The 22,953-nt window shown below is 45.9% G+C and overlaps 1 protein-coding gene across 1 annotated transcript; it reads right to left on the reverse strand.

The window, feature by feature from the left end:
* Positions 1–5,332: 5,332 nt before the first annotated feature.
* LOC100496280 (carbonic anhydrase 4-like) lies at positions 5,333–21,923 on the reverse strand. The gene is made up of 9 exons (XM_002940596.5): positions 21,816–21,923; positions 18,544–18,612; positions 15,610–15,636; positions 14,087–14,251; positions 13,855–14,000; positions 12,510–12,599; positions 8,837–8,900; positions 6,601–6,764; positions 5,333–6,214 (listed from the first exon to the last, which is right to left on the reverse strand). The coding sequence occupies exons 2-9, from the start codon at positions 18,599–18,601 to the stop codon at positions 5,987–5,989; spliced, it is 942 nt and encodes a 313-aa protein (XP_002940642.4). The 5' UTR covers positions 18,602–18,612; positions 21,816–21,923; the 3' UTR covers positions 5,333–5,986.
* Positions 21,924–22,953: the final 1,030 nt, after the last annotated feature.

Here is a 22,953-nt window from a genome sequence, read left to right on the forward strand (position 1 = left end):
TTCCTGTGTTTGCTTTAGTCAATGACAGTCCCCAGTCCCTTTTGTGCTCTTGTATTACAGCCCTGCAAGTCATGTTTTGTTTGTATAGCCGCCTTTCACTGCTCTTGTCTGGTCCTGTCTGGCATCAGCGCAGTGATGTGGCCCCCTTCCAGCTGGCATACATAGGCTGACATTATCCAGAAAACCAGCAACCACTATGGGCATACAGGCACTCAGGGCATCACAAAATATTCAAAGTTACATTAAAACATCTCCATGAACCCAACGCGTTTCATGCCGACATTATTATTCAGTAGGCAGTTGCACCGTGCTATAGCCACGGACAAAAATGAGCCTGGATTGGCTGACTTCCCTCAGGGGTTGTACTAACGGGTATAGCTGAGGAAGCAAGACTTAAGGTCCCCATACACGGGCCAATTGTAGCTTCTGATATGGGTCCCTTAGACCAATTCGGCAGCTTATCGGCCCGTGTAGGGGCAGAAACGACGGGCATGCCCGACCGACGTCTGGCCTGAAATTGCCCAGATATCGATCAGGCAGGTTAAAAGATTGTCGGATCGGGGACAGCATCGGCTCGTTGATGCGGTCCCCGAACCGACTGCCCCATTGCCGCCATTATAACTCAATCGTTTGGCCCCAGGGAATGTCAGCGAGTTTTTTTTTTTTTCATTTGGAGAGCCAAGGGGAAGTAACCCCTATAAATTGGCTGTAGGGAAAAAGGATCATAATAAGCAAGGGGATGTAACCCCTATAAATTGGCTGTAGGGAAAAAGGATAATAATAAGCAAGGGGAAGTAACCCCTATAAATTGGCTGTAGGGAAAAAGGATAATAATAAGCAAGGGGAAGTAACCCCTATAAATTGGCTGTAGGGAAAAAGGATAATAATAAGCAAGGGGGAGTAACCCCTATAAATTGGCTTTAGGGCAAAGGATCATAATAAGCAATGGGAAGTAACCCCTATAAATTGGCTGTAGGGAAAAAGGATAATAATAAGCAAGGGGAAGTAACCCCTATAAATTGGCTGTAGGGAAAAAGGATCATAATAAGCAAGGGGAAGTAACCCCTATAAATTGGCTGTAGGGAAAAAGGATCATAATAAGCAAGGGGAAGTAACCCCTATAAATTGGCTGTAGGGAAAAAGGATCATAATAAGCAAGGGGAAGTAACCCCTATAAATTGGCTTTAGGGCAAAGGATCATAATAAGCAATGGGATGTAACCCCTATAAATTGGCTGTAGGGAAAAAGGATCATAATAAGCAAGGGGAAGTAACCCCTATAAATTGGCTGTAGGGAAAAAGGATCATAATAAGCAAGGGGAAGTAACCCCTATAAATTGGCTTTAGGGCAAAGGATCATAATAAGCAAGGGGGATGTAACCCCTATAAATTGGCTGTAGGGAAAAAGGATAATAATAAGCAAGGGGAAGTAACCCCTATAAATTGGCTGTAGGGAAAAAGGATAATAATAAGCAAGGGGAAGTAACCCCTATAAATTGGCTGTAGGGAAAAAGGATAATAATAAGCAAGGGGGAGTAACCCCTATAAATTGGCTTTAGGGCAAAGGATCATAATAAGCAATGGGAAGTAACCCCTATAAATTGGCTGTAGGGAAAAAGGATAATAATAAGCAAGGGGAAGTAACCCCTATAAATTGGCTGTAGGGAAAAAGGATCATAATAAGCAAGGGGAAGTAACCCCTATAAATTGGCTGTAGGGAAAAAGGATCATAATAAGCAAGGGGAAGTAACCCCTATAAATTGGCTGTAGGGAAAAAGGATCATAATAAGCAAGGGGAAGTAACCCCTATAAATTGGCTTTAGGGCAAAGGATCATAATAAGCAATGGGATGTAACCCCTATAAATTGGCTGTAGGGAAAAAGGATCATAATAAGCAAGGGGAAGTAACCCCTATAAATTGGCTGTAGGGAAAAAGGATCATAATAAGCAAGGGGAAGTAACCCCTATAAATTGGCTTTAGGGCAAAGGATCATAATAAGCAAGGGGATGTAACCCCTATAAATTGGCTGTAGGGAAAAAGGATCATAATAAGCAAGGGGAAGTAACCCCTATAAATTGGCTGTAGGGAAAAAGGATCATAATAAGCAAGGGGAAGTAACCCCTATAAATTGGCTGTAGGGCAAAGGATCATAATAAGCAATGGGATGTAACCCCCTATAAATTGGCTGTAGGGAAAAAGGATCATAATAAGCAAGGGGAAGTAACCCCTATAAATTGGCTGTAGGGAAAAAGGATCATAATAAGCAATGGGAAGTAACCCCTATAAATTGGCTGTAGGGCAAAGGATTATAATAAGCAAGGGGGAGTAACCCCTATAAATTGGCTGTAGGGAAAAAGGATCATAATAAGCAAGGGGAAGTAACCCCTATAAATTGGCTGTAGGGCAAAGGATCATAATAAGCAAGGGGGATGTAACCCCTATAAATTGGCTGTAGGGCAAAGGGATCATAATAAGCAAGGGGGATGTAACCCCTATAAATTGGCTGTAGGGCAAAGGATCATAATAAGCAAGGGGGATGTAACCCCTATAAATTGGCTGTAGGGCAAAGGGATCATAATAAGCAATGGGAAGTAACCCCTATAAATTGGCTGTAGGGCAAAGGATCATAATAAGCAATGGGAAGTAACCCCTATAAATTGGCTGTAGGGCAAAGGATCATAATAAGCAAGGGGAAGTAACCCCTATAAATTGGCTGTAGGGCAAAGGGATCATAATAAGCAAGGGGAAGTAACCCCTATAAATTGGCTGTAGGGAAAAAGGATCATAATAAGCAAGGGGAAGTAACCCCTATAAATTGGCTGTAGGGCAAAGGATCATAATAAGCAATGGTAAGTAACCCCTATAAATATTGGTATTGTATCGGTACAGGTGTATAATCTCTAGTTAGATCTCGCCTTCCTCTCCATGTATAATGATAGCTGACATTTGTTATAATTAATTACCTTGCAGGGTGGCATTTTACTACCTGATCCCAATTAAAAGCTTAGTCCTTGGCTGCTAATTATAAAGTTTGCCTCTGTGTAATCCCATTTGAACGATACGGTTCATGATCATAATGAGCGGCGTATGGCAGCGCTTCAACTCCTGGAAGAATTATCCGCCCTAACGAGCTCGGCTCGGCGTTGAAGTCGGGGGAATAGGAGACTGCAGCGAGCGCCGATTGCATCACGTTGCGTAACCGTTGCAGCCTTCAGCTCTCCCCGACGTGCAGCCAGATCTCATTAACCTAGTGAATGTGAGACTGAAAACAATGCCTCATAAAGTAGAGGAGTTTTGACTTTTTAATAAACCGGCTCCCCGGGTGATTTTTAGCTTTCCTTGTCCTTTAATCGTGCCGGAGTCGGGCGAATGCATATGGCGGCACAGTGCTGCCGTATGGGCTCCAAACACAAGGAGATATATCTGCTTTTACAGGGCCCCCTTTGCTGTGAGTAGATACTCATGACCCCCACAGACGTCAGACCATTCCCAGCCGCCCCCTACAAATGCCGGCTATGGGCTGGGGCCAGAGATTCAAGGGGTCATTTTTTTCCGCAAGCAAAAAATGCAGTTTTTGGACCCAATTTGCAGCGGTGTAACTACCCTACAACAGACCCTATAACCATACCGCCCAACATTTGACAAATGAAAAGAGGGACAAAAATGTTTGACCACACCCACTTTTGTGGCCACGCCCCAATTACCCCCCACCTTTTTTTGTTTAAAAAAATACTCCTTTTATATAGTTGAAATGGCGGGATCAGACACAAAATGTGCTATACCCCCATACTGTACTACCTAAGGGAAACAATATAGCAACTCCTACATATAAAATACAAATATAGAGAGAAGGCAGTCAGTTATATGTGAGTTATAACTATGTACCAGCTTTGCCCCCCCATACACAGTACCCTCATAGACAGTACCCCCATACACAGTGCCCTCATAGACAGTACCCCCATACACAGTACCCTCATAGACAGTACCCCCATACACAGTGCCCTCATAGACAGTACCCCCATACACAGTGCCCTCATAGACAGTACCCCCATACACTGCCCCCCAATAGACAGTACCCCCCATAGAAAGTGCCCCCATAGGAAGCACCCCCAATTGACCCCATAGACAGTAGCCCCCATACACAGTGCCCCCATAGAAAGTACCCCCCATCAGGGGCGATTCTGGACATATAGCCGCCTAAGGCGGCTCCTGGATGCCACCCCCCCCCCCCCACTCCCCAGCGCTTACCTTCTGAGCGCAGGAGCGGGTCCGGGGGCGGTGAGATCTCTAGTGCAATTGCGCTCTCTGCACTAGAAGAGCCGAATTTCCGGTTTAACAACCGGAAATTCGGCTCTTAAAGTTAACTGGGGCGCTTCTGCCATCTGAGGCGAGTTTTTCAACTCGCCTAATGGCAGAAGCGCCCCTGCCCCCCATACACAATGCTCCCATAGAAAGTGCCCCCAATAGCCCCCATAGACAGTACCCCCATACAAAATGCCCCCATAGTAAGTGCCCCCAATCACCCCCATAGACAGTGCCCCCATACACAGTGCCCCATAGACAGTAGCCCTCATACACAGTGCCCCCATAGACAGTACCCCCATACAAAATGCCCCCATAGTAAGTGCCCCCAATTGCCCTAATACACAGTAGCCCCCATAGACGCTCCTTCTTCTGCTGCGGCGACAGGCCCTTTTATAAGGTTGCGCCCCATTATATATTGATGTCACAAGTACCCACGGGGCACAAACTTTTAAAAGGGCCTGCCGCCGCCGTACAGGGATCGGCACAAGAAGTAGAGCCACAGAAGAAGCTGGAGCTCCCGGCTACAGCCAGCGCATCCCACTGTATTCGATAGTTTAAAGAATGGCCCGCATTTCACTAATCTATTACGGAAATGCGGGACATTCATGGAACTATCCGGGACTGTCCCACGGAAAGCAGGACAGTTGGGGGGTATACTATAACTTCTGGGGGTATGAACCAAAGTGGGGACTGCTGTATGATGGGGGGAGACAGAGTTTGCACACTGAAACTGCCCCCTCCAAAGATTTTTTCCCGGTGGGGAAGTCTCTATTAAGTTTTGCCATTGGCAATGTATTTTACCTACAATCATTTCAGCGTAATGGGGGCCAGGGGGGGTAAGTGGGGCTTGGGGCAGTTGCGTTCTGTGTGTGGGAAAGAATTACTTTTTTGGGGGGGAAGGGGGCTGCTGTACCACTTCCTACCTACAGCAGTCATATAGAAATGAAGTCATGGATGCTTTGGCCATTGCTGGTTTGGTCCATCGAGATCCTTTTTGGAAGCTGCTCGAGCAATAAAAAGCATGACATTTTTTTTTGTCCATTTAATGAAATCAGGTAAAATAGAACTCATTGTAAACATCTATTTACAGTAATATAAATATAATTTACACATTAAGGAAAGGATATTTCAGTTATGTTACACGATTATTGTATTTGGAATCCGAGCTTGGATATATGTGATACAATGCCATTATTTTACCCACCACCTTCTCCTCTCCTGCAAACCAGGGGTCAGTTTACTCTGAAGATCTGATGGGGGGGGGGGGTAGTTCCTATAGAATTTGGGGTTGTTAATCCTTATAAATGGTGACCTCCCCTACAGTAGTTCTCAGGGGCCCTAAATTAATTCCGTAAATCTGCTTTGTGGCCTAGAACTTGGTGTAGAACTTGATGTAGGACCTCAATATCATCACATTATCAAAAGGAATCATGGGGACCCACTCTAAACAATTTTTGATCTTAACCCATAGATTAAAATAATCACTGTTCTACAGAGACCTCATTGTCTGGGGTAGAAAACCATACCCAATGTTCTAGAGTCCAGTGGGTGCTTGAATTTTGTTCAACATCAACAGTTCATGGTCCTTCAACCCAGCCTCAGTCCAAATCCGTGCCAAAAAAGGTATATAGTATGTGAAAAGCGTACAATTACAAAGCCAAGGTCATTCTTGGAACAGTCCTTAAGACATCAAGACGAGGGCATTGACGAGGGACAGCAAAAAGCCAAAAAGCAAGTTGGCACTGAATATGCCACCGGCTAATGAAGTTGCTGAGTTGCCGGCAGAATTTACATTAGTGGAAGACTGCACCACCCGTGAATTGAGCTGCTGAAGGATGCGGAAATTATTTACCATGTTCTGAGGACTTCCCGTGCTGTTCAGATAAATATTTGATGAGAAGTTCTGTATCTAAGTGGGGGATAGAAAGAGACATTGTATTAAAGGGCCACTGTACTCAATTGTGCTTAGTGTAGGAGAATATCTACAGTGTTATAGGAACTCGTTGTCCAGGCCAATCGAAAACTTATGATGTTGTTCCTGCTAACCTATGCTTGTAGGAGGCTGTTTCCATCCCCTATTGGCTGACTGTGCCCCCGGAGACATCACCTGATTCCCCTCCTCCTGCTGGTTTTATGTAATTGAAAAATAGTAGGAGGCCATAAGGCTACACCTGGAGACACCTTCATGGTGGAGGGGGACTATGCCATAGCTCACCTTGGGCAATGGGTTCACAGTGAAAAAGCTTATCAGGAAGGAGAATCAAGAGATGTTAATCTGTTGGGCTTAATACTTACCACGCTGGCTGGGACGAGAATTGGGTTTCTGAAAACCGTCCACACTACGGCCTCATCGCACGTTGGGGTTGTGAGAGAACCCAGGTATCGATAATAAGAGGTCCTATCAACAGCTCCCAGGATAGAATCAATGGAAAAGGAGCCATTAAGAGTTATATTCGTCCCTGAAAGAACAGAAGGAATAAATGAATGAGAGGTCTAGAAATCTCTGAGGTCTCTTCCAGACCTACACTCCCCCATATTAAAGATGTTTTTGTAAATGTTCAAGACCCAGAGACAGCAAGTGTTGACGGGTGGTTTAAAATTGCCCACAGGGTTTTCTTTGGTCCCTAGGAAGATGTTCTGCTAAGGCTCTGGTTCCCAGACTGTGGGGCTTGCCCACCCCCCAGGAGAAATGGAGCAGTGGCATGGTGGCTTCTGAGGTGAATAATAATTTGATCTCCTATATACACCTCAAAGCTCAGCTTGTAGATCAGGTGGAGATTTTTGGTGAATATTTATTTACTGTCGTAGACTTTCTTGGAACTATGGCTTAATAACTGAGTTAAGAGGACCCTGACCAAAGGTTGAATCTTTAAGAGAAGCCTTTGATAAAGTTTGGACCTTAAGGAGCAGACTTAAATAAAGGTTGGACCTTCAAGGGGTGCCTTTGATAAAAGTTGGACCTTTAAGGGAAGCCTTGGATAAAGGTTGGACCTTCAAGGAGAGCCTTGGGAAAAGGTTGGACCTTCTAGGAGAGCCTTAGGAAAAGTTTAGACCTTCAAGGAGAGCCTTGGGAAAAGGTTGGACCTTCAAGGAGAGCCTTGGAAAAAGGTTGGACCTTCAAGGAGAGCTTTGGGAAAAGGTTGGACCTTCAAGGAGAGCCTTGGGAAAAGGTTGGACCTTCAAGGCGAGCCTTGAGAAAGGTTGGACCTTCAATGAGAGCCTTGGGAAAAGGTTGGACCTTCAAGGAGAGCCTTGGAAAAAGGTTGGACCTTCAAGGAGAGCTTTGGGAAAAGGTTGGACCTTTAAGGCGAGCCTTGGGAAAGGTTGGACCTTCAATGAGAGCCTTGGGAAAAGGTTGGACCTTCAAGGAGAGCCTTGGAAAAAGGTTGGACCTTCAAGGAGAGCTTTGGGAAAAGGTTGGACCTTCAAGGAGAGCTTTGGGAAAAGGTTGGACCTTTAAGGCGAGCCTTGGGAAAGGTTGGACCTTCAATGAGAGCCTTGGGAAAAGGTTGGACCTTCAAGGAGAGCCTTGGAAAAAGGTTGGACCTTCAAGGAGAGCTTTGGGAAAAGGTTGGACCTTCAAGGAGAGCCTTGGGAAAATGTTGGACCTTCAAGGCGAGCATTGGGAAAGGTTGGACCTTCAATGAGAGCCTTGGGAAAAGGTTGGACCTTCAAGGAGAGCCTTGGGAAATGGTTGGACCTTCAAGGAGAGCCTTGGGAAATGGTTGGACCTTTAAGGAGAGCCTTGGGAAAAGGTTGGACCTTTAAGGAGAGCCTTGGGAAAAGGTTGGACCTTCAAGGTGAGCCTTGGGAAAAGGTTGGACCTTCAAGGAGAGCCTTGGGAAAAGGTTGGACCTTCAAGGAGAGCCTTGGGAAAAGGTTGGACCTTCAAGGTGAGCCTTGGGAAAAGGTTGGACCTTCAAGGCGAGCCTTGGGAAAAGGTTGGACCTTCAAGGAGAGCCTTGGGAAAAGGTTGGACCTTCAAGGAGAGCCTTGGGAAAAGGTTGGACCTTTAAGGAGAGCCTTGGGAAAAGGTGGGACCTTCAAGGAGAGCCTTGGGAAAAGGTTGGACCTTCAAGGAGAGCTTTGGGAAAAGGTTGGACCTTCAAGGAGAGCTTTGGGAAAAGGTTGGACTTTCAAGGAGAGCTTTGGGAAAAGGTTGGGCCTTCAAGGAGAGCTTTGGGAAAAGGTTGGACCTTCAAGGGGTGCTTGAACTGAAAATATTTGACTGCCACTGCCCCAAATCCTTCATAATGCAGAAGTCCTGGGGCTATGTTGGTGAGGGACGCACAGGTAGTTTATTAATTGTTCAAAGAAGTACAAAAGAATGTAGCAATGTCATAAAACCAACCAGTTGCCATAAACCAGTTTTAGACAGGATTCTTGCTTGCTCTGGGATGTTGTGACTTAACTCTTAAGTGCTTTACCATAAATCATGTGCCGGGAGATGTAACCCTTTCCGTACTTTACCTGTATCTGCTTTACTGCAAAGGTCTTGAATGCAAACAAATTAGAAAAAGTTTGTTCTTACCTGCATTTGAGACATTTACTAATAGGCTGGCCAGTGTGGGCAGTTTGCTGGATGATGTCCCAACCTATGAAAAGAAGAAAAGAAAATATGACCTAAGTCAGATTCTGGGGAAGGGTGGTTCTGTTACACCGGTGGGCTCTGGGAGAGGGTGCTTTCGTTATTTCAAGGATTTTGCTGCTGCATAGTAAGACCATGGGGTGGGTGCTGCTGTTATAGTAAATCTGGGGAAAGAAGCTAATCTTACAAAGATAACTCTGGGGAAGGGTGATACATTTATATAGTTAGGCTCTAGGGAAGAGCCTGTTGTTGGACAAGGTTGCTACTATTATACAGTCAGACTCTGAGCAAGGGACTAGCTGTTATACAGTCAGACTCTGGGAAAGGGACTAGCTGTTATACAGTCAGACTCTGAGCAAGGGACTAGCTGTTATACAGTCAGACTCTGGGAAAGGGACTAGCTGTTATACAGTCAGACTCTGGGCATGGGACTAGCTGTTATACAGTCAGACTCTGGGCATGGGACTAGCTGTTATACAGTCAGACTCTGAGCAAGGGACTAGCTGTTATACAATCAGACTCTGAGCAAGGGACTAGCTGTTATACAGTAAGACTCTGGGCAAGGGACTAGCTGTTATACAGTCAGACTCTGGGCAAGGGACTAGCTGTTATACAGTCAGACTCTGAGCAAGGGACTAGCTGTTATACAGTCAGACTCTGGGAAAGGGACTAGCTGTTATACAGTCAGACTCTGGGCAAGGGACTAGCTGTTATACAGTCAGACTCTGGGAAAGGGACTAGCTGTTATACAGTCAGACTCTGGGCAAGGGATTAGCTGTTATACAGTCAGACTCTGGGCAAGGGACTAGCTGTTATACAGTCAGACTCTGGGCATGGGACTAGCTGTTATACAGTCAGACTCTGGGCAAGGGACTAGCTGTTATACAGTAAGACTCTGGGCAAGGGACTAGCTGTTATACAGTAAGACTCTGGGCAAGGGACTAGCTGTTATACAGTCAGACTCTGGGCAAGGGACTAGCTGTTATACAGTCAGACTCTGAGCAAGGGACTAGCTGTTATACAGTCAGACTCTGGGAAAGGGACTAGCTGTTATACAGTCAGACTCTGGGCAAGGGACTAGCTGTTATACAGTCAGACTCTGGGCAAGGGACTAGCTGTTATACAGTCAGACTCTGGGCAAGGGACTAGCTGTTATACAGTCAGACTCTGGGAAAGGGACTAGCTGTTATACAGTCAGACTCTGAGCAAGGGACTAGCTGTTATACAGTCAGACTCTGGGCAAGGGACTAGCTGTTATACAGTCAGACTCTGAGCAAGGGACTAGCTGTTATACAGTCAGACTCTGGGAAAGGGACTAGCTGTTATACAGTCAGACTCTGGGCAAGGGACTAGCTGTTATACAGTCAGACTCTGGGCAAGGGACTAGCTGTTATACAGTCAGACTCTGGGAAAGGGACTAGCTGTTATACAGTCAGACTCTGGGAAAGGGACTAGCTGTTATACAGTCAGACTCTGGGAAAGGGACTAGCTGTTATACAGTCAGACTCTGGAAGGGACTAGCTGTTATACAGTCAGACTCTGGGCAAGGGACTAGCTGTTATACAGTCAGACTCTGGGCAAGGGACTAGCTGTTATACAGTCAGACTCTGGGAAAGGGACTAGCTGTTATACAGTCAGACTCTGGGAAAGGGACTAGCTGTTATACAGTCAGACTCTGGGAAAGGGACTAGCTGTTATACAGTCAGACTCTGGGAAAGGGACTAGCTGTTATACAGTCAGACTCTGGGCAAGGGACTAGCTGTTATACAGTCAGACTCTAGGAAAGGGACTAGCTGTTATACAGTCAGTCTCTGGGAAAGGGACTAGCTGTTATACAGTCAGACTCTGGGAAAGGGACTAGCTGTTATACAGTCAGACTCTGGGCAAGGGACTAGCTGTTATACAGTCAGACTCTGGGAAAGGGACTAGCTGTTATACAGTCAGACTCTGGGCAAGGTACTAGCTGTTATACAGTCAGACTCTGAGCAAGGGACTAGCTGTTATACAGTCAGACTCTGGGAAAGGGACTAGCTGTTATACAGTCAGACTCTGGGAAAGGGACTAGCTGTTATACAGTCAGACTCTGGGAAAGGGACTAGCTGTTATACAGTCAGACTCTGAGCAAGGGACTAGCTGTTATACAGTCAGACTCTGGGCAAGGGACTAGCTGTTATACAGTCAGACTCTGAGCAAGGGACTAGCTGTTATACAGTCAGACTCTGGGAAAGGGACTAGCTGTTATACAGTCAGACTCTGGGAAAGGGACTAGCTGTTATACAGTCAGACTCTGAGCAAGGGACTAGCTGTTATACAGTCAGACTCTGGGAAAGGGACTAGCTGTTATACAGTCAGACTCTGGGCAAGGGACTAGCTGTTATACAGTCAGACTCTGAGCAAGGGACTAGCTGTTATACAGTCAGACTCTGAGCAAGGGACTAGCTGTTATACAGTCAGACTCTGGGGAAGAAGTGGTTGTTATACAGTCAGACTCTGGGGAAGGAAGTGGTTGTTATACAGTCAGACTCTGGGGAAGGAAGTGGTTGTTATACAGTCAGACTTTGGGGAAGGAAGTGGTTGTTATACAGTCAGACTCTGGGGAAGGAAGTGGTTGTTATACAGTCAGACTCTGGGGAAGGAAGTGGTTGTTATACAGTCAGACTCTGGGGAAGGAAGTGGTTGTTATACAGTCAGACTCTGGGGAAGGATACGGCTATTATACAATCATACTTTGGGGAAACTTTGGGGAAGGAAGTCGTTGTTATACAATCATACTTTGAGGAAGGGTACGGCTGTTATACAGTCAGACTCTGGGGAAGGGTACGGCTGTTATACAGTCAGACTCTGGGGAAGGGTACGGCTGTTATACAGTCAGACTCTGGGGAAGGGTACGGCTGTTATACAGTCAGACTCTGGGGAAGGATACGGCTGTTATACAGTCAGACTCTGGGGAAGGTACGGCTGTTATACAGTCAGACTCTGGGGAAGGATACGGCTGTATACAGTCAGACTCTGGGGAAGGGTACGGCTGTTATACAGTCAGACTCTGGGGAAGGGTACGGCTGTTATACAGTCAGACTCTGGGGAAGGGTACGGCTGTTATACAGTCAGACTCTGGGGAAGGGTACGGCTGTTATACAGTCAGACTCTGGGGAAGGGTACGGCTGTTATACAGTCAGACTCTGGGGAAGGTTACGGCTGTTATACAGTCAGACTCTGGGGAAGGGTACGGCTGTTATACAGTCAGACTCTGGGGAAGGTTACGGCTGTTATACAGTCAGACTCTGGGGAAGGGTACGGCTGTTATACAGTCAGACTCTGGGGAAGGTTACGGCTGTTATACAGTCAGACTCTGGGGAAGGATACGGCTGTTATACAGTCAGACTCTGGGGAAGGGTACGGCTGTTATACAGTCAGACTCTGGGGAAGGGTACGGCTGTTATACAGTCATACTCTGGGGAAGGGTTCGCTGGAATACTATCTGATACTGGGAAAGGGTGCTGCTGATTTACAGTTGGACGCTGGGAGGAGTGTAAGGGGGCTCTGCTTGCAGTAGGGAAGCTTATCTATATGAAACTGTACTGCAGGCACAGCTCTCACTGGAACACATGGTACGTACATCAATAAAGAATCCCAGCACTGCAATTCCATTAGGGTCTTGTTTGGCAGCAGTCAAATTCATTCCATTTTTGGTGTGAACAATGTGCATCTGTAGAGATAGAGAGGCTTGTTGGCTAATAACATGTATATGTTTCCATGGCAGTGTCGGACTGGGGTGTACGGGGCCCCCCATCCCAGACAGGAGCTGCAACAATTTTGATGTCAACCCCCTTCCCCCCCCACATATTGCACTTCCTAATTGTAGCCACAATGGGAGGGGCAGCGCCGGTGCCTGCAGTTACCGGCGGGGGAGGACCGGGCTTGGATTGGCTGTGGGGCCCACCGGGTTTTTTCCCAGTGCCCTGCCGGCCCAGTCCGACCCTGTTTCATAGCTTAATATAGCTATATATAGCCCCATTGTTAATAGACTGAGCAACACAAGACTGATTTATGAGTACTAAGGGGCTGATTTACTAAGAGAAGTGCTAAATTGCCCAAATGTTTTTACCTAATGAACAAGCTCCCTGTAATTTAGTGACAGAACTATTGAAAACAATAGACACAATCAAGATCATCCCTTGCTCAACAGTCTACTAGTTTATCAAGATTACGGCAGGTAACACTCTCATTGGGCAAGCAGCCAAGTCAGGCAGCACATTCCTTCCTGGTCCCATCACTCCAGATCATTTATCACTGATTGCTAACAAATCAAAATGATATTTGCTCTTCCTAGAAAGGCATCCAACCCATTTTTGAAACCCAGCCAAGGAGCCACTCATTTCCGGCTCTCTTACGAGAGAGTTTTAAAATCCGGCCTGCCCTTGCAATAAAGAACCCCCTTTTTTTGCTGATGGTGAAACCTCCTTTCCCCAGTCTCCATAATAGATCATTAGTAGATTGTAACCTCTTTTGGGCAGGGCTCTCTTCCCCTCTTGTATCGGTTACTGATTGCTTTATATGTTACTCTGTATGTCCAATGTATGTAACCCACTTATTGTACAGCGCTGCGGGATATGTTGGCGCTTTATAAATAAATGCTAATAATAATAATAATAATTATTATTGCCCCTGTGATGTTTCTCAGGAGAATAACCAGAGAATAACCAGTTACAAAGCTATGCAGCTGCAATATTTGTACAAGGCTCAGATTCCAGATGCCTTACGACCCATGTGGGTGCCCTGCCGTGTCTGCTGTGGCATTGCCAGAGGTGGAGGAGTTTTCCAACATGGGGGGGCTGCCATAGCATTGCAGCAGGGGTTAATGTTGAACTCCAGTTAAAGACATGGAGACTGCTCACTAATGTTTGTGACTTATTCATGAATAAACTGCCTTAGATTTACAGTGTGTGACTGTTACCACTCACCTCCATTGGAAACTGCCTTCCCCCCAGTTGGTGTTCCGAACCATTTTGACTCGTGTTTCCCCAGTGGAAGTGGAAAGCGACTGCAGAGTATGTGGAAGGCAGGCCACCCCCGGATAGTGTCACCCCACTAGCCAGCTGGACTTCCACTGCAATGAGAGAGCAACTGTCTGTGAGTGGGAAGAGCTGCGGCCATCACATGAGCATTAGCGAGTAGCAGCAGTGCGCTCTGTACCTGTGTGGCCTGGGTTATTCAATAACACCAGTTTGCTGCTGTCACCATAGTTGGTGAAGGTGAAGGTCCCCAGGCTGGCGTTGTACTGTACAGATGCATCCACAATGTTTATAGGAGACTGTCGTGATCCGTTACAAAATCCCTGAGTGACCCAGGTACTAGGGCCTAAAGGAGAAGAACAAGGCTCGTTATATTGCGCCTGATTGTGCACCGTACATGGGTGCTCTAGCCTCAACAGGAGCAGTTGGTACCAAACTGTGGGGCTGGCCCTGGTGGGGGGACCTGAAACAGTGGCAAATGGGGCTTCCGCCTGAAGGCCAGTTGGGGTGATAATTAGGGAGAATGACTATTTTCTCTCCCAGGGGTTGACCAAAGGATGGATCTTCAAGGAGGACCTTGGCCAAAGGTTGGAGCTTCAAGTTTGACAATCACTAGCTTGATTGTAGTAAGGACAGGTGAGACAACTGGGAGACTCCTTGCTACATAACCCCCTTCCAGCCAGCTACACATGGTACCTAGGTGATCCCCAACCAGTGGCTCCTGAGCAACATGTTGCTCCCCAACCCCTTGGATGAGCAGGTGCCCCAATTTCTGACCTGGAGGCAAGATTTGGAGGCATGAAGATCAGGTGTATTGCCAAACAGAGCCTCCCGCAGTCTGCCAGTCTACTATGGGCTACCAAATTACCAATCATCACCCCCTAGAAACTTTTTTCACGCTTGCATTGCCCCTCCCCAACTTTTTTTCATATATATAAATGTTGCTCAGGCCGTCAAAGCCCATCAAAGGGATATTTTCAAACCAGCTTAAGGGATTAGTATCCACAAATATGTTTGTGATCAGCTCTGTTGCATTCAGTCATCTATTCTATAAGCCTAAACAAAGCCCTTCCCCGTAGATTGGGCTTATTGGAGCCTTTGATAATGCTTATTCATGTCTCTGTCTGCTTTGTAGACAAAACAAAAACATTATATGGAAATGTTTTTATGGCACATTGGTTTCCTTGGGTTACTGGCTCAGTGCCTGGGTAGCCATTGGGCCAATAGTAAAGGTCCCCATACACGGGCCGATTCTAGCTGCCGATATCTGTCCCTTAGACCGATTTGGCAGCTAATCGGCCCGTGTATGGACACTAACGACCGGCCAACCCGACCGATATCTGGCCTGAAATCGGCCAGGTTAGAAAATCTAGTTGGATCGAGGACCCCATCGGCTCGTTGATCCGGTCCCCGGACAGACTTTTCCTATACCCGTCATTATAATTCGATCGTTTGGCTCCAGGGCCGAATTATCCTGGATTCTCCCGATATCGCCCACCCGTAGGTGGGGGATATCGGGAGAAGATCCGCTCGCTTGCTGACATCGCCAAGCAAACAGATCGGCCCGTGTATGTGGACCTGTAGAGCAGGGTGGCCTTGCACCGGGGGAGAGGAAGGCTTGCCTTGTTTGCCCTGGGACCAAGGTAGTTGCCAATGGACAAAAGACCTCTAAAGATACAGAACAAATCAAAGGGTGCCACTTACCACACGCTGGGTCTGTGTAACACCACTCTGCAAATAGAGAGACAGAAGGTTATAACAAGCAGGTCACAGAGCACAATATAAGGGGGGGCACATATAATAAAGCAGGGGTACATACAGTACAGTAATAAGGGGAGGGAATGGAATAGAGAAGGAATGGGCCGGAACCTGTGGGGTTTGAGTTTACCCATGGGTCAGAGAGGGTAGGGTCGACCCACTGCCCCTAGAGACGGGTTATGGGTGGGTTCAGTTATGCGGGATGGGTTAGGGCACTTTATGGTTGGGCATTGCTAATAGACACAGATAGGGAGAGACAGTTGGGGTGGGCAGTGGCGTAACCACTATGGACTGGGCCCCACCCCTGAGATTTGGGAGGGCCCGTTGTGCAGAATTTTCTAATATACCACCCCCCCACCCAATGCTGACCGCTATCCCACTTGCATTTACGACAGGTGGTAAAAATTAAATTGCAAAAGGGGCTAGGGAAAGGAGTTTCCATACAGCAGCCCCCTACGTCGCTGTGCTCCCCTGTGGTTATGGGGGTCTGCTGTATGGTGGTTACACCACTGGGGGTGGGGCTAACAGAGAATTGAAAGGTGGAGAACATTTTTTTGGAGAAGAAACCTGCAATAGAGCAGGGTAATTGTATGGGATGGGGCAGTTATATGGAGTGGGGCAGTTATATGAGATAGGGCAGTTATATGGGGTAGGGCAGTTATATGGGGTGGGGCAGTTATATGGGGTGGGGCAGTTATATGGGATGGGGCAGTTATATGGGGTGGGGCAGTTATATGGGGTGGGGCAGTTATATGGCATAGGGCAGTTATATGGGATGGGGCAGTTATATGGGGTGGGGCAGTTATATGGGATAGGGCAGTTATATGGGGTGGGGCAGTTATATGGGGTGGGGCAGTTATATGGGATGGGGCAGTTATATGGGATAGGGCAGTTATATGGGGTGGGGCAGTTATATGGGATGGGGCAGTTATATGGGATAGGGCAGTTATATGGGGTGGGGCACTTATAGCAGAACAGAGAAAAGGTAGTTATACTGGGAAACTTACAGGACCGTTTTGGGCTTATAATATTCTAGGACAGTGCTGTCCAACTTCTGTTGTACCGAGGGCCGGAATTTTTCCGACCTACGTGGTGGAGGGCCGATAATGGAAGCCAGTTTTGACCACTCCCCTTTTTGAAACCGCACCCACTTGAAAACACACCCATGTTATCACATGACCGTACCCATATTAATGGTTGTAGTACAGCAAAACCTGCCATACTCTGCCTGCCCTACCCTGCCTGTGTGTGCCATACTCTGCCTTCCCTACCCTACCTGTGTGTGCCATACTCTGCCTTCCCTACCCTGCCTGTGTGTGCCATACTCTGCCTTCCCTACCCTACCTGTGTGTGCCATACTCTGCCTTCCCTACCCTGCCTGTGTGTGCCATACTCTGCCTGCCCTACCCTGCCTGTGTGTGCCATACTCTGCCTGCCCTACCCTGTCTGTGTGTGCCATACTTTCACTGTGTGTGCCATTCTTGGCTGGTTTGTGCCATACTTGGCCTGTGTGTGCCACACTCTGCCTGCCCTACCCTGCCTGTGTGTGCCATACTCTGCCTTCCCTACCCTGCCTGTGTGGTGTGTGCCATACTCTGCCTTCCCCACCCTGCCTGCGTGTGCCATACTTTCACTGTGTTTGCCATTCTTGGCTGGTTTGTGCCATACTTGGCCTGTGTGTGCCATACTCTGCCTTCCCTACCCTGCCTGTCTGTACACACTACAAAAAGAACATATACTGAGGTGGTACTTCAATTAAAAAGTTTTTTAATATATAGTTATTGTGCAGACTGTAGGAGCAGTGCCAGCATTGTGTCACTGTAGGCTGCCTGTGTGTGCCATACACACAGGCATCATAGGGCAAGCAGAGTATGGCACACACAGGCAGCATAGGGCAAGCAGAGTATGGCACACACAGGCAGCATAGGGCAAGCAGAGTATGGCACACACAGGCAGCATAGGGCAAGCAGAGTATGGCACACACAGGCAGCCTACAGTGACACAATGCTGGCACTGCTCCTACAGTCTGCACAATAACTATATATTAAAAAACTTTTTAATTGCAGTACCACCTCAGTATATGTTCTTTTTGTAGTATGCAGGGATTATTTGTGGGTTTCTACTGCTCCTGAGGTGTGAACAGGGGAACAATATGGGTGATTACAGCCTGAGCCTGAGGTGTGAACACTGCAGGGGGTGAACAATGCAGAGATTAAATGGTGTGAACAACACAGGGGATTACATATTTAAACAATACAGAGGGATTACAGCCTGAATCTGAGGTGAGAACAATGCAGGGGGGGCAGTTAATCTCAGTACTGATACCATTTAAAGCTTACACAAGAGTAAGCCATCAAAGCAGCCAGACAGGTGGGGGGCCACACAGAGGGGGGTTGGACAGCACTGTTCTAGGATATTGGTAAAAGCATTTACTGGGGGAGGGGCATATAATAGAAAAGAGGAGGGGCATGGCCGTTACACTGAGAGGGTTGATAGATACAACAATTAAAGGGGACCTGTCACCCTAAGAAATCATTCCAAATTCTTTTCTATCATGTCAGTTGAGCACTTACACTATATAAACTATTTAATTGTTTTTCCCTTCAGTCTTGGAATTTACAGTCACAGCCAGCAGGTCGGCGCCATTTTGTGAACCCTGTTATTAAGGCAAAGCTTTGTATCCCCCCATAATCTTATCCATTTGCCATCTAGGTGATATCTAGGAAGGGCTGAATGGAAAGTTAATCGTATATTGGGCGCCTCTGTTTCATTTGTAAAGGGCTTTTATTATACGGGTTTTTATGTGTGGGGGACAGTTCCCCTTTAAAAGTGGGATAAAGAAGAAGAACAGAACATGTGACTGTACGGAATGGTCTGTACCTGCAGCGATAGGGTCCAAACCGAGCAGAATCAGATGCACCGTAATAAGTCTCCACATGGCTGTTAGATCTACAAGCCAAATACATATAATAGCACCATTACACGTTGGGCTAATGGCATACACCATTACACGTTGGGCTGAGGGCATACACCATTACATGTTGGGCTAATGGCATACACCATTACACGTTGGGCTGAGGGCATACACCATTACACGTTGGGCTGAGGGCATACACCATTACACGTTGGGCTGAGGGCATACACCATTACACGTTGGGCTAATGGCATACACCATTACATGTTGGGCTAATGGCATACACCATTACACGTTGGGCTGAGGGCATACACCATTACACGTTGGGCTGAGGGCATACACCATTACACGTTGGGCTGAGGGCATACACCATTACACGTTGGGCTGAGGGCATACTCCATTACACGTTGGGCTGAGGGCATACACCATTACACGTTGGGCTAATGGCATACACCATTACATGTTGGGCTGAGGGCATACTCCATTACATGTTGGGCTAATGGCATACACCATTACACGTTGGGCTAATGGCATACACCATTACATGTTGGGCTGAGGGCATACTCCATTACATGTTGGGCTAATGGCATACACCATTACACGTTGGGCTAATGGCATACACCATTACATGTTGGGCTAATGGCATACACCATTACACGTTGGGCTAATGGCATACACCATTACATGTTGGGCTAATGGCATACACCATTACACGTTGGGCTGAGGGCATACACCATTACACGTTGGGCTAATGGCATACACCATTACATGTTGGGCTGAGGGCATACTCCATTACATGTTGGGCTAATGGCATACACCATTACACGTTGGGCTAATGGCATACACCATTACATGTTGGGCTGAGGGCATACTCCATTACATGTTGGGCTAATGGCATACACCATTACACGTTGGGCTAATGGCATACACCATGGCCAAGCAAATGGACAATTTTTCAGAAAGGTTTCAGAGAAACAGAACAAAAGCCTATAGACATACAGTACTGGGTGTGGAACTAGAGAATTAAGCGGGGAATGGTCTCGTCACACTCTGCACCAGTGATATGAAGATCAGGCAGTTCCCAACCTGTGACCAACCCTATCTCCTGTCTCACATGGCCGGGGGGGGGGGGGGGGAGCCCTGCATAAACGAATCTGATCTGTGACCTGCACCTTCAGCTAGTTTGTTGGCCTGAACCCGCCCAACCCAGTGTGTGTGTGTATTACCCCCTCTGTTGTACAGCGCCGCGGAATATGTGTTAGATACCAGCACTGCCCCATGCACCTCTGTTCTACTCGCTAATCTCCTTCCTCTCTATACAGCAGCCTGACATACGGACTTCTAGCAACTACTGTCATGGCCGGAATTCCGGGGAAATTCAGAGAAAAAAGCCCAAGCACACACTAGGAACAGAGATAGTCAGACAAAGAGGTAGAGAGAGAGATAGATAGAGCGATAGATAGATAGATAGATGATAGATAGATAATATATAGAGATTGATAATAGATAGATAATAGATAGAGATAGGTAGATGATAGATAGATAGATAGATAGATAGGTAGATGATAGATAGATAGATATATAGATAATTATTATTATTATTTATATAGCACCATCAATTTACGTAGCGCTTTACAGAACAGACGGGTACAAAAGACAGAACAGGTAACATGTACATATAAACAATTCACAAAAATGGTTTTCGGTTACATTGGACGAGGATCGGAGACACTAGGGGGAGGGCCCTGATCGCAAGAGCTTACATTCTAAAAGGGAGGGGTAGATAGATAGAAAGATGATAGATAGATAGATAGATAGATAGATAATAGATAGATAGAGATAGATAATAGATAGAGATAGGTAGATGATAGATGATAGATAGATAGATAGATAGATAGATAGATAGATAGATAATGATAGATAGATAGATAGATAGATAGATAGATAGATAGATAATAGATAGAGATAGGTAGATGATAGATGATAGATAGATAATAGATAGATGATAGATAGATAGATAGATAGATGATAGATAGATAGATAGATAGATAGATAGATACATAGATAGATAGATAGATAGATAGATAGATAGATAAATAGATAGATAGATAGATAGATAGATAGATAGATAGATAAATAGATAGATAGATAGATAGATGTTAGATAGATGGATAGATGTTAGATAGATAGATGATAGATCGATAGATAGATGATAGATAGATAGATAAATTAGATAGACAGAGTAAGATAGAGAGATACACACATAGATGATAAATGATAGATGATAGATAGATAGAAATCATTTGTTGAGAGTCACGCCCAATGTAATTACAAGTCTGTAATAGTCACAGTACAATTTATTTCTGTCATGCAAAATTACACTCCAATAAATTTATATCTACAATCTTCTACTCATATATTTATATCCCATAGTAAGAAAAGGGCACGTTCCTAGAACGAAAAATTCCTGGTGTAAGTAACAAAATGAAGGCATAGATTGGACACAGGACTCACGGACTCACCGGACTCAGCAAAGGTCAAACAAATTCCTTTATTAGTGCAAAACAATTGATGTTTCACTCACAACTCCTGGACTTTTCTCAAGATGAGAAATAATAAAGGATTTTTTTTGAACTTTTTGGACTTTTTTTGAAGTCCTGTGAGTGCTGCGTCCAATCTATATATATATACATTTAGCCACACACACACATTTACATGATCCTTAATCCAGAAACCTGTTATCCAGAAAGCTGTGAATTACAGAAAGCCCATTTCTCCATTATATGCAAACATTTCAAATTTTTAAAAGCAACCCCCCTTTTTCTCTATAATAATAAACCAGTGCCTTGTACTTGATGGCAACAGCAGACTTGAAGTCTGAAAATCCCTTATCCGAAAACCCCCAAGTCCCTAGCATTCTGGATAATAGATCCCATACCTGTAGAACTCATACCACAATATAAATTTAGCTTGTAAATAACATTAAAAAAAAAAAAAAATATATATATATATACACAGACACTCATATACTTGTATATAAACGTATGTGTATATACAGTATATATACACATTATCTATGTATATAATACATATTTATAAATACAATTACACATATATATATTTATATATACAATTATACATATATTTTTTAAATATACAATTACACATATATTTTTTATATATACAATTATACACATATATTTATATATACAATCACACATATATCAGTAGAACTTACCCTTGAGTAATTTCCCAATGCTGCCTGAAGGCTGTGAGTGTATCTCCTGTGCCCGTCAGGCTGTATCTGTGCAGGTCAGACCAGTAGTGACTGCCTTGCTGCCAGCATATTTATATGTTACACATGTTTGGGCCGCCCCTGTCTGTCTTGGTGTGTACAGCAGCCCCAGGCAGGGATTCTTGTGAAAAATAATTGCCTTTAGCCACGTAGGAGGCAAATGGCCAGAGAGATATCAAGCTGAGGTTTTCATGTCAACAAGGACTCCTGGACTTTCCCAGGTTAGGGGGGACTTGCCCCTGCCCAGTCAGGGGGGTTTCAATTGGAAGGGACTGAGAGCTGCCACTCACACACCTTTATTATACAAAGGCAACAGGGGGTAAAAGCATTGGGGGGGGGGGGGGGTTTAGTTTACAGGGATTCCTAATAGGAATAGGAAGTTAACAGTGGGGTTTATGTATTATATATGTATTATGCTATAAGTATAGGGTACTATGTGCTGAGGGGCAGCACATACTGATGTGTGTCCCCCATATAGTGAGAGGCACTGATGTGTGTCCCCCCGTATAGTGAGAGGCACTGATGTGTGTCCCCCCGTATAGTGAGAGGCACTGATGTGTGTCCCCCCGTATAGTGAGAGGCACTGATGTGTGTCCCCTCGTATAGTGAGAGGCACTGATGTGTGTCCCCCCGTATAGTGTCCCCCTAAGGAGGCACTGATGTGTGTCCCCCATATAGAGAAAGGCACTGATGTGTGTCCCCCCGTATAGTGAGAGGCACTGATGTGTGTCCCCCCATATAGAGAGAGGCACTGATGTGTGTCCCCCCGTATAGTGAGAGGCACTGATGTGTGTCCCCCATATAGAGAGAGGCACTGATGTGTGTCCCCCCATATAGAGAGAGGCACTGATGTGTGTCCCCCCGTATAGTGAGAGGCACTGATGTGTGTCCCCCCGTATAGTGAGAGGCACTGATGTGTGTCCCCCCGTATAGTGAGAGGCACTGATGTGTGTCCCCCATATAGAGAAAGGCACTGATGTGTGTCCCCCATATAGAGAAAGGCACTGATGTGTGTCCCCCATATAGAGAAAGGCACTGATGTGTGTCCCCCCGTATAGTGAGAGGCACTGATGTGTGTCCC

This window comes from Xenopus tropicalis, chromosome 9 (genome assembly GCF_000004195.4).
Source record: "Xenopus tropicalis strain Nigerian chromosome 9, UCB_Xtro_10.0, whole genome shotgun sequence".
In the NCBI taxonomy this organism is placed as follows: Eukaryota; Metazoa; Chordata; class Amphibia; order Anura; family Pipidae; genus Xenopus; species Xenopus tropicalis.

Bases quoted from the DNA above. Each gene is read 5' to 3' on its own strand.
- LOC100496280 (XM_002940596.5), bottom strand. From the start codon at position 18,601: ATGTGGAGACTTATTACGGTGCATCTGATTCTGCTCGGTTTGGACCCT. The intron at 15,637-18,543 runs GTACAGACCATT...CTCTATTTGCAG, and splicing joins TTTGGACCCTATCGCTGCAG to AGTGGTGTTACACAGACCCA. The intron at 8,901-12,509 runs GTACGTACCATG...TTCTTTTCATAG, and splicing joins TGCTGGGATTCTTTATTGAT to GTTGGGACATCATCCAGCAA.